This window comes from Polypterus senegalus, chromosome 11 (genome assembly GCF_016835505.1).
Source record: "Polypterus senegalus isolate Bchr_013 chromosome 11, ASM1683550v1, whole genome shotgun sequence".
In the NCBI taxonomy this organism is placed as follows: domain Eukaryota; kingdom Metazoa; phylum Chordata; class Cladistia; order Polypteriformes; family Polypteridae; genus Polypterus; species Polypterus senegalus.
In genome coordinates, this window is record NC_053164.1 from 74,274,749 (window position 1) to 74,290,251 (window position 15,503).

At 35.6% G+C, this 15,503-nt stretch overlaps 1 protein-coding gene across 3 annotated transcripts in view; it reads left to right on the top strand.

Moving 5' to 3' along the window:
- Positions 1 to 15,503, top strand: part of LOC120539198 (spectrin beta chain, non-erythrocytic 1) — a 311,676-nt gene that overhangs the window by 282,320 nt on the left and 13,853 nt on the right. For 2 of the 3 annotated variants that reach the window (XM_039769050.1, XM_039769051.1), the window contains 8 exons: positions 713 to 851; positions 2,594 to 2,678; positions 3,220 to 3,416; positions 3,667 to 3,827; positions 6,408 to 6,483; positions 9,808 to 9,858; positions 14,235 to 14,437; positions 14,673 to 14,846. In XM_039769050.1, the coding sequence (XP_039624984.1) occupies positions 713 to 851; positions 2,594 to 2,678; positions 3,220 to 3,416; positions 3,667 to 3,827; positions 6,408 to 6,483; positions 9,808 to 9,858; positions 14,235 to 14,437; positions 14,673 to 14,846 (1,086 nt within the window). The remainder of the gene's footprint in view (positions 1 to 712; positions 852 to 2,593; positions 2,679 to 3,219; positions 3,417 to 3,666; positions 3,828 to 6,407; positions 6,484 to 9,807; positions 9,859 to 14,234; positions 14,438 to 14,672; positions 14,847 to 15,503) is intronic. The other variant, XM_039769052.1, reaches the window with a different exon arrangement.

Consider the following 15,503-nt stretch of genomic DNA (forward strand, 5'->3'; position numbering starts at 1 on the left):
AAATACATTTCAACTTCCCTTGTAAGTCTTTGTTCCTTCCCAGCCATTACCGTAATTATCAATGTTGTCTAATCTTTTTCTGTCCTATACATGCACTATATTCAATGAGAATTTAACAGGACTTTCTCTTTCACCCTGATTGTGAGCCTTTATCCATGGACAGTGTGACTCATGGACTTTATATTCTGCACTTGTAAAATCTGAACATATTTTTGAAAGATCTGTTTTAATTTTATGGGTTAATGCTGCCACCTAACATATCCAGGAGAGTTTACATATTCTCTCCATGACTGTATGGGGTTTCCTCCAAGCCCTAAAGACAGCCTAGTTGGTCCACCTAAATTGGCCTAGTATATGTGTGGTTGTACTGCAGTGGATGGGTATTCCCCATCTAATGTTGTTTCCTACCTTATGTAATGCAGCTGGGACAGGCTCCGGCTCCTTATGCATTCACTGTATGTATATGCTGTTTCTGAATTATGAGGGATCGCAACTTTTAATTTGTCTCACCTTCTATTAGTTTACCTTTTTTTAAGTTGTCAACTGTCACAATGAGTATTAGGTGCAATTTGCTGTTTGTTTACCAGTCCTAAGAATATTACATTGCAAATCCTTGTGCTTGTTTAACATCATAATTTAACCACTGGCAGGCCATACCAAAAGAGCAATTGCAATTTTTTTAATTTATGTGAAGTTTTCTTTTCTTTCTTAGGGATGTTTCATCTGCAGACCTAGTCATCAAGAATCATAATGATATCAAGGCAGAAATAGAGACACGGGCAGACAACTTTACTTCCTGTATCGAAATGGGCAATACATTGCTTGAAAAAAAGCATTATGCTTCCGAAGAGGTGAGAGTCACAAAGTTAATGAATGATCATTGCCAATGATGAAATGAAAATGCACCATAATTATTATTTTTTGCATAAGAACAACATATTTGGAATGAAGTCATCAGAAAACATTATTAAACTCAACATACAACAAAAATGTCATTATTTTTAAAAAGTAGTTAACAATTCTGTATACCTTTTTCTATTCTTTTTAAGAAAGCAAATCAAAATAATTTTTACCAGTACCTGCATAACTTGATTGAAGCTTAAGAGAGCTATGCAATGTATTAGTTGTAATTGTTTTAATTGGGCATATATATTTAATTTTGTAGGATTATTACCAAGATGTGTTTCTTTAAAGTTTAATGATATAATTTCTGAAAATATTTAATATTTTGAGTATTAATTTAACCTAGTTTAAATGTGTGTACTATATTTGGTTGCTCTGAAAAGACAATTTCCCCTCAAGGATTAATACAGTGTACCAAATACCAAATTTTAGTTAGAACTTTATAGGATATGTGTTTAGCCTCTTAATCGTTATTCTGTTACAGTGGTTTGTCTACAAATGATGGTAAATAGCCAGACAGTATAGACCCTTGTTTTAGGCAGAATTTAAGAACAATGTATCATACCTCTGAGTGTTGGACTGCACTGTTTTTATAACATTTTAAGGAATGTAGTATACTGTACATTTCTAGATGTGACTGTCGTGTTCACTACCCTTTATGACATGAAATAAAGTTTCATATTTAGACAGTGATTTTAAAAAATAATTTGCCTTCATTTACTGCTAAACAAACAAAAGAATAAAAATCAATCTTAACCATCTAAATTAACTTTACACTGACTTTTGTTTGTTATTAGACAAGTCATATCATAGAATAAAATCCCAAATGACTAATATTCAAAGCCAGGTAATCACACCGCACCCAGCACCTACTGGTTTCAGTTTAGATGTTTATTAAAGATAATAAACAACCATGGTCTGTCCACAGAGAAAGTCACTGTTCCTGAGCACAAAGGCATTTTTATACATTGCTTAACATACATAAAATACCTTGACACACCTGTCATGCTAATGGACAACATCAAATGGCATTTGGCCACGTTTGTGTGATTGCCCTTCAGTCGTGCCCGCATTTTTAGGTTGTGCCCATTCATGTTCATTATTCATTATGCTAATCGCCAACACCAGTTTTGTCCCGTATGCTTTTCAACCACACCTTGCTCTTGTTAATCTTTCACTCAGCTTTTGGCTTTCATTAATCTTTCACTCAGCTTTTGGCTTTCACTGTGCCATTTTATATTAGTGAAGTGGCTACATTGAAGTGCATTCCACAGATTTTACTATATAAGGCTCAATGTAATTTAATGCTTAACGGTGCATAATTCATATTGGTGAGATTACAATATACTTTAAAACTAATGTTTTATAAGATACAGAATCACATAGTGAAACAAGTAATTAAAATAACTGCTTATCATATTATATATTCTAATTTCTGTGCATACTGTATTCTGATTTTCCAGTGTATGATTGTATATATTATCTGGTAAATATTCATGCAGTTGTATTTCCTTAATCACAATTTAACAAAGTAACATTTTATAATCTTTGTATTAGCATGAACAAAGAGTAAGGGACCAAGCTTTATTGAAGTATTTTACTACATTTAAAGTCTGCTTGTTTTTATTTATTAACAGGCTAATGAAAAGAGTATAGTTAAATGGCTAGTACTTTGCTGTTTTTAATGTAGATTAAAGAAAAACTGAACCAACTTCAGGCCAGACGATCAGAGATCAATAAAAAATGGCAGGACAAAATGGAATGGCTGCAGATAGGTAAGTTAATACATGAGGGAGTTGACTGAGCTACTCATTTAGAGCAAATGTTAAGTGCCCTTTTCCTCACAATGTGTGACTGTAAATAATGTACTTTTTCAGCATCAAAACCAATGTGACATCATTCACTAGATTCAGGGGCAGTTCAGCTTTGATATAAAGTATTTGCTCAGACTTTAATATTATTGTAGATCTAAACATACATTATATGAAAGTGGATGCTACTATTATCAGCAGAGTCCACAAATGCAGATAACTTTTAAGCTTTTCAACATTCTGGTATGTGTTGGTTTAAAATAAATAAATATATTTCCAGACCTGCTTAATACATTTTAGGGGTGGATCCATCATTATTTCATTAATGTAAGTGATTCAAGAAACATGCCTCTTAAAAGTGTTGCATATCTGTAGTTTTTATTGATTGGCGCATAATTACTGGATAGTGTTTCATTTTAATACTTATTATAGAAAAAAAAAACTGAAATACAGTTTATGGATGTTACTAAAGTGGATATTTCTTGTTTTCTTCCTTTTTTCCAAGTTATGGAAGTCCTTCAGTTTGGTAGAGATGCCTCAGTAGCCGAATCTTGGTTAGCTGGACAGGAACCAATTGTTAGGGCAGCTGAATTAGGCTCCAATGTAGATGAGGTGGAAAGCCTGATTAAAAGACATGAGGCCTTTGAAAAACTGGCCAGCAGTTGGGAGGACCGTTTTAGTCTTCTGGAAAAGCTGACAACGGTTGGTATCAGCTATCTTTTAACCTCAGCACAACCTCTAATAAAATATTACATTTATGTAATTATTGATAGTTAGTTAATTAATTTAATTATCAAGTTTATTTTCTTGGCGCACTGGTGTAATTTATTAATTTATGGTCAGTAAACCAATTTCAAAGGTGTTACATTATTCAGCTTTGTCATGCCACCATTTATTGCAGCACAGTTCTGTTTAAGTCAGAATATTTAAGGGATATCTTTATGCTTCACAGCTTGAACAACAGGAATTGCAGAGAAAAAGAGAAGAAGAAGAGAGAATGAGAAGGCCTCCAACTCCACCTGCTCCTGAACCAGAAGAGGTCAAGCCTTGTGAACAGCAGCCAGGAGGAGAGGAAGAGGAGCAGAAATGGGTGGGAGTGGAATCCACTGCTGGGTAATTCTAAGTAAACCTAGTATTAATTGTATAAATTTGTACATATCTTTGTTATTCCTAAACTTCATTTGTTTTTAGTTTTTTTTTTTTTGTCATATGGATATAAATTTCCTTGTCCTATTTTGTTTGATTTCAAAAATGCTTCCAATTTTGTGCTAAAATATTAATAGAGAACCCCTCAGTCAATTGAGTATTAACACAAAAGTTTACACAACCATTTTGAATCCACTGCAATTGATTTTATCAAGATTGGGAGGTTGAGCCCTGTGGGTTCCTGTTTCAGTGGTCAGGGAAACACTGCTTTAACGTTTCATGATTAAACTTTTTAAATATTTACCTAGTAGAGAATGGTCACAGCTTTATCAATGATACTGTTGCATGATACACAAGTGTTCACTCTGTTTAAGTTCAAAGTGAATATGCATTAGATGAAATCCATCCATCCATTATCCAACCCGCTATATCCAAACTACAGGGTCACGGGGGGTCTGCTGGAGCCAATCCCAGCCAACACAGGGCACAAGGCAGGAAACAAACCCCGGGCAAGACGCGCACGCACACATACCAAGCACATACTAGGGACAATTTAGAATCGCTGATGCACCTAACCTGCATGTCTTTGAACTGTGGGAGGAAACCGGAGCACCCGGAGGAAACCCACGCACACTTGGGGAGAGCATGTAAACTCCATGCAGTGAGGACCTGGGAAGCAAACCTGGGTCTCCTAAGTGCATGGCAGTAGCGCTACCCACTGTGCCACCGTGCCGCCCTATTAGATAAAATAACTCTGCTTTTTAGCTACAGTATAACTAAAGATCATCCTATGTCTAAAGTGGTTAGTATAGCTGATTATTTTTTCTTGCCAATTACTTTTGTATCTCACATTTTTTTTAAATGGTAAATTATGCAGTATTTTTTAATGTAAATTGCTATTGGACAAAGTTGATTTGATCTTCCTAGATTTGTAGAATTTATTTGTAAAGATGTCTTTTTGTAGTTGGGTCCACCTATGTTTCAGCTTAACAATGACTTGTCATTAAAGGACAAGGTGAGAATATAATACAGTGAAAATGTGAAAGAACAGTATACTGCATATTTGTTGCATTATGCATGGTTGTATTTGAGTCCTGAAATTGCTTTCAATATCTGAGTTGATTTCTGGTAATATTTAATTCTGATATCACTCATTAGCTTTGTGTGGCCCTTTCAGTGTATGCTAATAAGAAGTGAACACGCCTATCATTGAGGCTTATCTCTAACATTATTTGCAAGTCCTTGTATCAGTTTCACATTTTGTTTTGGGTTGTAATGAAACTGCCACTACAAAGAAATAAAGTAAGTTAAGGGAAGGAATTATTAAGGATGTGATTTAAGAAACGCATAACAAGAACTGAAGTTTTGCTAAACAGCATGGGTTCAGAAGAGGGAGGTCATTTTTTGCCAACATGCTGGAATTCTATGAAGAAGCAAAAAAAGGGTATAATCAAAGTGGAGTATATGATATCAAATGCTTTCTGAGTGTCAAGATTAAGAAGGTGCTACATGAGCAGTTGGGCATCAAACTAAAAGAAATGGGAGTTCAGGGAGGTGATTGTGGATGGGTACAAAATTGGCTTATACACAGGAAGCAGAGTGTTATGGTGCGAGGAACCCTGCCAGAACTGGTGGACATTAAGAGTGGTGTTCCACAGGTGTCAGTGCTTGGGCTGCTACAGTTTTTAATATATATTTATAAATGATTTGCATAGGAATATAAGTACACAAGCTAGTTTAAGTTTGCAGATGATACCAAGCTAGATGGACTGGTAGATAATATGGTATCTGTTGAATCATTACAGACAGATTTGGATAGCGTACAGGCTTGGGTAGATTTGTGGTAGATGAAATTTAATGTCTGTAAATGTAAATTGTTACACATAGAAAGTAAAAAAATATTAAGTTTGAATACACAATAGGAGGTCTTAAAATTGAAAGTACACCTTATGAGAAGGTGTTCTGAAGTCATTAAGAAGGCTAACAAAAGGTTAGGTTATATAGAACAATGTGTAGAGTACAAGTCCAAATAGATTATGCTCAAGCTTTATACTGCACTGGTGAGGCCTCATCTGGAGTGCTGTTTACAGTTTTGGTCTCAAGGCTACAAAAAGGACATAGCGGTGCTAGAAAAAATCCAGAGAAGAGTGATTAAGCAGATTCATAGGCTACAGGGGATGAGTTATGAGGATAAATTAAAAAAAACTAACCCTTTTTAGGTTTACGCAAAAGATGATTAAGAGGAGACATGCTTAAGTGTTTAAAATTATGAAATGAATTAGTACAGTGGATAAAGACTGTTATTTTAAAATGGGATAGGGTTAGAAACTTGTTAAGGGTAAATTTTGCACCAGCGTAGGAAGTTTTTCTTTATACAGAGAACCCTAGACACTTGTAATAAGCTGCCAAATAGTTTGGTGGACTGTAGGACTTTCAAAACATTTTGTAAAATATGAACTGAAACAGCTATGCTCTTTCAATTGGGTATTATTAATAATCGTTTTTTAAAAAATGTAATAGATATACGTTTTTGTTTTTATTTTGCAGCATAAAGCATGATCAAATGACAGAGGATCAGTCTGTGGCTGTTAATGGAGTACACAGTGATCAAGAAGCTTCCCAGGTGAGTCAATCTTGAGTACTCTACTATATAGTGGGACCTTAATAATGAATATACTCTAAACTGGAACCTATTTAGAGGCTTGTATCTTGGTAATATTTTTGCAGCCTATGAGCAAAAGGGCCTCAAATATAGCCCTTCATTCAAATTGAGTTTTTTTTTTTTCTTTTCTTTAGTCATTTTTTTTATTAGATAAATATGCAGATCAACATTAGAGCAAATCAAACATGCCTGTGAAATTTCTCAGGTGGTCTAACTAAAATTCTGGCAGCAGGTAGCTTAAGAAGCCTTAGGTTGTAGATTTCCACCTTAATCCTAGAGCTGTCTTTGCAGAAGTTGTGCACAAAGAGAACAATCTTCTTTTGAAAATGGAAAGAGAGCAGAAAGATCCAAGAGAAGGGCAACTTGAGAAGTAAAGGGACTATTACAGGAGAGGATTTTCCATAAATCTGTAATTTAATCCCCATTTTGTTTGACTGAAGTTGAAGCTTAAGTAATACCCGCATAGGATATGAATCAGTATATCAATATGCTACACCTACCAGGGAATTCCTTAGTTCAGTCAATCCCGCTTAATCCTTTGTCTTACCGTTGATTATTGTACTGCTGTGCTATGCGAAGATTCCTAACCCACCTACTATAACATTGTGAAAAGAAAGTTCTGTTATACAATGTAATGGTTTTCTTACTTTCAGTTATGTTGACATAATACTGAAATCAATAACATTAAAAATTTTTAAAATGGTAGAGCTCACAATATTTAATAAGCTTTGGCCAATAAAGTCAGCATCTTGATATTTAAAATTACACTGTCTTAACTTTTTTTGTTTTCTCTCTCTCAAAGCAATAGTATATTTTGCATGGACTTTACATCTGCTGACGCTTGACAACAAACTACTTGTGCCTTTTTTTTATATTATTTTCCAGTACATAAACTGATTTTTGTTGTTTATGAAATATTTTATTTTTTCAGTAGTTTCAAGTTGATATTAGTAAAAAAAAAAATTAAAGAGAGTTTGTATTTCAGTGTAATCAAAAAAGTATTGTTAAATGAAATATAATGTCTCTGCTACTTTTTTTTTTGGGTGCTTTGATGCTAATTGTAATGGTATCTTTATTACAGGATCCAAACATAAAATCCTCAAGACTGCCTGGAGTAATTGTGTTTAAGAATGTTATGTTAACTTTAGAAAACAGTGATTCAGTAATTTAAATTATAGAGAAAATTGGTATTTTATGTTATATTTAGAATGAGTCATACTATTTGTTATGGTGTTATTTGTACCTTGCTGTTTGTCTTGACACTGTTTTTGTTGTTTTTGTCTGCTATGTGTGTTTTGTAATGTGTGTCTTCAAATAGAATGTTTAAAGGATCTACTTAATTAGGACTTTGTGAGTACTGGTAATTTACTGCATACTTACTAGCAGTGTTTGTTAGCAACTAGGGATTGAAACTAAGTTGATCACTTATCCATAGCTATGGAGTAGTTCTTTTCTACTTTGAGCTTTAGCAAAGCACATTGTTCACTGTATTTGTTTGTTTATTCTGTACGTTTTTTATCTCACAGTAGTATTTTTTTAGTTGTTTTACCTCTTTGCTTTTTGTCGTGGATTTTCCTCACGGTAATGTTTCCCCAGTGTAGGTTGAGATTTTCTTTTCTGTGCCCTTAAAGAAGAATATCTCTGTTCAGCATCTTTCAGGGTCTACCCTTTTTCAATTCTAAGTGATCTAAGAACAGTGCTTCTCAACCTTTTTGGTGTTGCCACCCAGTTTTTCACAGGCAAATGTCTTTGAAACCCAGTACACCTTAGGTGACTTGAACACAACCCCTTAATGAACTGAGTGCGTCATAGGTAGGAGTGGAAATATACCACAACGCCAATCACTAAGGCAACAATTTGCAACCCTCTTCCATTACAAAGAATAGAAGCTTGCAATTCATGGGCAGTAGCTTGCGATCCACTGGCTCGTAAACACTATGTTAGAAGATGCAGCAGAATGTAAAACTAATTAAAAGATATGTTGGGTTTGTCAAAACATTTGGTCTTTTGATACAGCAGCTTCTTTTTATCCAGCTCTTCCTGATATTTCAGTTAATAGGCTTTCATTCAACTAGTAGTATCTTCCATTTTTCTTTTCCCTACAATGTTTTTTGAGAGGTTTTTCTTGTCGTCTTAGATAGTCACGACTGGGGGACTGTCTAAAAGCAAAGCCTGTTAAAGCCCATTGAGGCACTCATGATGTGATTTTGGGCTATACAAGAAATAAATAATTTTAGTTGTGCCTGTAGTACATAGTCTTTATTTTGCCAGCTACTGACAGAAAGCTAAGCTCCAAGCTCTCGTGAAATTGTACTTTTTCACAACGGAATTAAAGACTGCTTTTCAGTTCAAGTCAACTCGCCTACTGTATAAACCATATTTATAGTGGGTAAAGCTCATGTAATATGTTGTATAGTTTAGAGAACCAAAGAAGGTTAAATGTTTTTACAATATTTTAACTGCAGTTTTCAACCTGCAGTAACAGACGTACCACTTTTCCAATGAATGTATAAATCTTGATTAAAGAAAGTCATTTGGTTTAGTATTTTCTTCCAGCCAAGCCTATGATTAGCATCTAGTTTTGTCTTCTGTTGAAATTCTTTATTAATCAGGCTTGTTGCTTTTTTGTTTCTGAACTTGGAAAGGTGATCTAAAAATAGCACCAAATTTAGCCTCTGAAGGGCTGCCATGTATGCTAAATTTAATTGAGCATAGAAATGTTGTAGCTTTGCAAGACCCCTGAATTTCATAAAGATTTACAGCAGTATTATGTAGATTGTCAGCATCTCAACAAGGAATCACCCTGTTATCAAAAATACTTCAGAAATGTAAAGCATATCTGTGTACTAAATAAAACTTGCTTTGCTGTATTAAAAGCCCTTTTAAAAACATGCTATTAATTCATATACTATAAAATATAAAAGGCCTAATTAGTGAAGGGTTTAAAGTGAACGTATAATATACTTCTGATTAAGTTTGCCTCAAAAAAAAGTAGCCTCTCTTGTGGTCATGTGTATGTGTGTAATGTTTATACATTTTTGGTGTTAGTAATACATCATAAATAGGTAACTATTATGTATGTTAATTTCAGCAGTTTAGGTTTTTATGCAGTAACTTTGCTAAACCATTCCAAAAGAGCAGTGTCCTAGTTTTTAATTATAAAAACAATAGCTATACCTGAGAAGATTCTGTCATGTCTCCATTTATTAGGACAGTGAGCAAGCTGAAGCACATGACAGAAGGTAGTTATGTTAACAAACATATCCACTTGATTTCTGTTCACAGCCAGTGTCAGTGACCAAGAAAACCGGGGATAGTACACTGTCCCAGGAACCTGTGAGTACTGCATATATAGAAAATTATAATTGATGCTTCATTAACATAGAATTCCTTGTACACGTACTGTAGCAGCGAGCTCCAAAGATGGCAGATTTTATCCACAGTATAATTGTAATGTTTGTTTGCTTCTAAAAAATTCCAGTTCACTAAAAGATAACATACATCTTGTAGTTTAGTAGCAGTAGTTTCTCTGCCGGAGTTAGCTGTAAAGATCTTAAATAGTAGTCTTTAGTATTCCTTTAGAGAAAGAGAGATGTAGATAGAGAGAGATATATAGATATGTATAGAGAGATACAGTCATATGAAAAAGTTTGGGAATCCCTCTCAGCCTGCATAATAATTTACTCTATTTTCAACCAAAAAGATAACAGTGGTATATCTTTAATTTTCTAGGAATATCTGAGTCCTGGGTTGTTTTCTGAAGAAAGATTTTTAGTGAAGCAGTATTTACATGTAGTTGTATGAAATTAAATCAAAATTACCCTTGTAATTTTGCTGATTTGAATACATGTAACTGCTCAATACTAGTTACTTGCAACACCAAATTGGTTGGATTAGCTCGTTAAGCCTTGAACTTCATAGACAGGTGTGTCCAATCATGAGAAAAGGCATTAAAAAGGTGGTCAATTGCAAGTTGTGCTTCCCTTTTACTCTCCTCTGAAGAGTGACAGTATGGGATCATCAAAGCAACTCTCAAAAGATCTGAATACAAAGATTTTTCAGTATCATGGTTTACAGGAAGGCTACAAAAAACTGTATCAGAGGTTTAAACTGTCAGTTTCAACTGTAAGGAATGTAACCAGGAAATGGAAGGCCACAGGCACAGCTGCTGTTAAAGCCAGGTCTGGCAAACCAAGAAAAACACAGGAGCGGCATATGCGCAGGATTGTGAGAATGGTTAAAGACAACCCACAGATCACCTCCAAAGACCTGCAAGAATTTGCACAAGAAACATCTGTATGGAATGGTGATAGAGAAAGAAGCCCTTTCTGCACTCACGCCACAAACAGAGTATGCAAATGCTTATTTAAACAAGCCAGATTTATTTTGGAACAAAGTGCCTTGGACTGATGTGACAAAATGAGTTTTTTGGTCATAACAAAAAGTGCTTTGCATGGTGGAAGAAGAACACTGCATTCCAAGAAAAACACCCGCTACCTACTGTCATATTTGGTGGAGGTTCCATCATGCTGTGGGGCTGTGTGGCTAGTTCAGGGACTGGGGATCTTGTTAAAGTCAAGGGTCGGACTAATTCAACCCAGTATCAACAAAGTCTTTACGATAATGTTCAAGCATCAGTCACAAAGTTGAAGTTAGGGCAGGGGTTGGATATTCCAACAAGACAATGACCCAAAACACAGTTTGAAATCTACAAAGGCATTCATGCAGAGGGAGAAGTACAGTGTTTTGGAATGGCCGTCACAGTCCCTTGACTTGAATATCATCGAAAATTTATGGGGTGATTGGAAACAGGCTGTCCATGCTCAGCAGCCATCAAATGTAACTGAACTGGAGAGATTTTGTATGGAAGAATGGTTAAAAATACCTCCATCCAGAATCCAGACACTCATCAAAGGCTATAGGAGGCGTCTAGAGGCTGTTATATTTGCAAAAGGAGGTCCACTAAGTATTAATGTCATATCTCTGTTGGGGTGCCCAAATGTATGCACCTGTCTAATTTTGTCATGATGCATATTGCATATTTTCTGTTAATCCAATAAATTTAATGTCACTGCTGAAATACTACCGTTTCCATAAGGCATGCCATATATTAAAAGGAAGTTGCAACTTAGAAAGCTCATCCAATGAAAAAGAAAAATCCAAAGAATTAAGAGGGGTTCCCAAACTTTTTTCATATGACTGTAGTTATACGCTGCTCACAAAAATTAAAGGAACACTTTAAAGAAACACATTAGATACATCAGATCTCAATATGAAGTTGGATATCTATACAAATAACGACAGGGCAATGTCTTAGGAACAAAAGGATGCCAAGTCTTTTAATGGAAATAAAAGTTTTCTGCCTACAGAGGGCTCAATTGTGTAGACACCCTAAAATCAGAGTGAAATGATGATGTGGCAGGCTAGTCCATTTTTTCAAAAACTTAATTTCTGCTACTCAAAATGCTTTTCAGTATCTTGTGTGGCCCCCACGAGCTTGTATGCATGCTTGACAACGTCGGGGCATGCTCCTAATGAGACGACGGATGGTGTCTTGTGGCATTTCCTCCCAGATCTGTATGAGGGCATCCCTGAGCTGTTGTACAGTCTGAGGAGCAACCTGGCGGCGCCTAATGGACCGAAACATAATGTCCCACAGATGTTCTATTGGGTTTAAGTCAGGGGATCGTGAAGGCCATTCAATTGTTTCAATTCCTTCATCCTCCAGGTACTGCCTGCATACTCTTGCCACATGAGGCCGGGCATTGTCGTGCATTAGGAGGAAACCAGGACCTACTGCACCAGCGTAGGGTCTGACAATGGGTTCAAGGATTTCATCTCGATACCTTATGGCAGTCAGAGCACCATTTCCTACGCAGTAGATGTCTGTGTGTCCCTCCATGGATATGCCTCCCCAGACCATCACTGACCCACCACCAAACCTGTCATGTTGAACGACGTTGCAGGCAGCATATCGTTCTCCTTGTCTTCTCCAGACTCTTTCACGCCTATCACAGCTGCTCAGGGTGAACCTGCTCTCGTCTGTAAAAAGTACAGGGCCAGTGGCGACTTGCCAATTCTGGTGTTCTTGAGCAAATGCCAGTCGAGCTCCACTGTGCTGGGCAGTGAGCACAGGGCCCACTACAGGACGTCGGGCCCTCAGGCCATCTTCATGAAGTCTGTTCCTGATTGTTTGGGTAGAGACATTCACACCAGTGGCCCTCTGGAGGTCATTCTGTAGGGCACGAGCAGTGCTCAGCCTGTTCCGCCTTGCACAAAGGAGCAGGTATCGGTCCTGCTGATGGGTTGAGGACCTTCTACGGCCTGTCCAGCTCTCCGAGAATAACAGCCAGTCTCCTGAAATCTCCTCCATGTTCTGGAGATTGTGAGATTGTGCTGGGAGACACATTAAACCTTCTTGCTGCAGCACGTGTGCATGTGCCATACAGGACAACCTGTACAATTTCTGTAGGGTTAAGGAATCACCTCATACTGCCAGTAGAGATGATTACTCAAGCCAAAACTAGCACGAGTGGAAAACAAGCCAAAAAAGATCAAGAGGGAGAAACTTGAAATGACCTCCACATGTAAAACCAGTCCTGTTTTGAGGGTTTTCTAATTGTTGCCACTTTAGTGCACCTGTCGTTAAGTCCATGAACACCAATACAGCTGAAAGTGATTAACAATGACCTCAGCTGCTTAACCAACCAGAAAATTATCAGACAGGTTTAATTGATTTCATGCCAGGCCCAATAAAAAAAGTGTTCCTTTAATTTTTGTGAGCAGTGTATATAGATATATAAATAAATGTATTCTCTTTGCTTGATCAAATTCAGTAGGTACCGGCTCATTAGTTCTGTACACTATAGATACATCGACCATTATAAGATTTCTTTTTAAAACTTTTCTAAATAAATGTGCATCACAGTTTAAAAGAAAAACACAAAACAATGGATTTGTATATTTCTTACAGCAAAAAAGACACATTTTGCAGAAACAGTAGAAGTCTTTGCTTTTTTAAATGACAATGGCATAAACTAAAACATGTATCATGAAAAGTGGTAGTATTTTACAAATCTGTGTTAATTTTCATTTATGATAGTGGATTGAGGATTATCTAAAAATTGCCTTATTTAAAAGGTTTAGATCATAGGTCTTTCCATTTAATTATGTAAAATAGGATTAGCACTGCTGACCCTTTGTTTTAAAGAGAGTTCTATTTTCAGCTTGTAAGACTTGTTGAAAATTGCAATTTTTCATTTTTAATATTTTCTTTTCTTAAAAAAAAAAATACACCTAGCAATCATTGTCAAAGCAAATGAGACTACCAGACCATGAAAAAATACGCATTTAGCCTTATAATCACGTTCTTGATTGCATTCACCCTGTAGCAGAATTTTAAGTTTATGTATTTGTTTGAAATATTGGTAAAAAACTGTTTGTCCTATGATCATCCAATGAGTTTTAATGTTTTGTGTTTCCCGTAATATGTTTAGTGTGTCTTCTTTGTTTGTTTTTGTTATGAAGTATTAGTTCATCAATTCAAATTTAATATGTGCAAAGTTCTAGCATATCTGCAGAATTATGTAAATGTGGAAAAAATTGAAAAATGATAATGTTCAAAGTTTGTTTTACTAATATTTTATCTTGGGCATAGTTAAACAAAGCACTGTTCCTAAATTAATGTAAAACCTCTTCTAATATTATTATAGGGCTCAGAAACTGAGTCAGTCAATGGTTCAGGCAGAGATAGTGGCTTGGCAGAATCTTCTCGCGTGGATTCAAAAATAGAACCATCAAGCTCTGCAACAATGCCAGCTAAAACCTCTACAGAGACTGCTGATGGTGAAATCATAGAAGGAATTTTATGTCGCAAACAAGAAATGGAATCATTCACAAAGAAAGCTGCAAGCAGGTGAGCCAGGAACCTTTTTAATTGTGCTTTTACATTTATCTGAAATCATTATTATATTTTAATACGCGTAAACATGTTTATTTCTGTTGTAAGTCATAAAATACACTTCAGGAACTTTTGGTGTAGTTTTTCACTGATCATGTTTACCTAAGCTGACTGTTCTATGTGTACTGTAGTTAAAACATTTACATTTTGGTTCTATACATTAATAATGTTGTTACATTTTGTATTCTAGATCTTGGCAGAATGTGTACTGTGTCCTTCAAAAAGGAAGTCTTGGGTTTCATAAAGATGCCAAAAGTGCTACCAGTGGATCCATGTACCATAATGAATTGCCAGTCAGCTTAACTGAAGCTACATGTGAGGTAGCTCATGACTATAAGAAGAGGAAACATGTTTTTAAGTTACGGTAAGTAAAGAATATGCCACATAAATTCTGAAAATGTTTGTGTAATGACCATCAGCAAATAGATCTATTTTTATTAATAATGTAGACAAGTCTACAGGATAATTGTGCTTAAGATTTATTTACAGTCTTCTATGTAGGAAGTAATCAAGCTGGCAATTCACTATAGAAACTATTTAGGAACAGGGTCTAGCTCTTATTCTTCCCACAATGAAATATGTATTATCCATCCATCCATTTGTATTCTATTTATATATTATATGTAAGTAATATCATATTTTAATGTGGGTATATACAATGGATTTCTATAGTTAGTTGAATCTGCCTTTATATTATGCCTTTCACAAATAAAAAGTACACCTATGACAAAGCAAATAAGTACAATTTACATAAAATACAAGAGTATTCAGTACACAAATTACAAAGACACAACCTTTACGTAGAATATCTATAGAAATTTGTGTATATGTTGACACTGTAAGATAACATAAGATCAGTACAATAGGAAAAGATCAGAATATAGTTTTACTATAGCAGATGAAATTGCAAGGAAGGAGTGGTGGATTTTTAAGCATAATTTTAATGGGATCATTGGGTGAGAGTTCCAGAGAAGAGGAGCTGCAAAGCTGTAAGAACAATTGCCAAAAGTTATATAAAGAG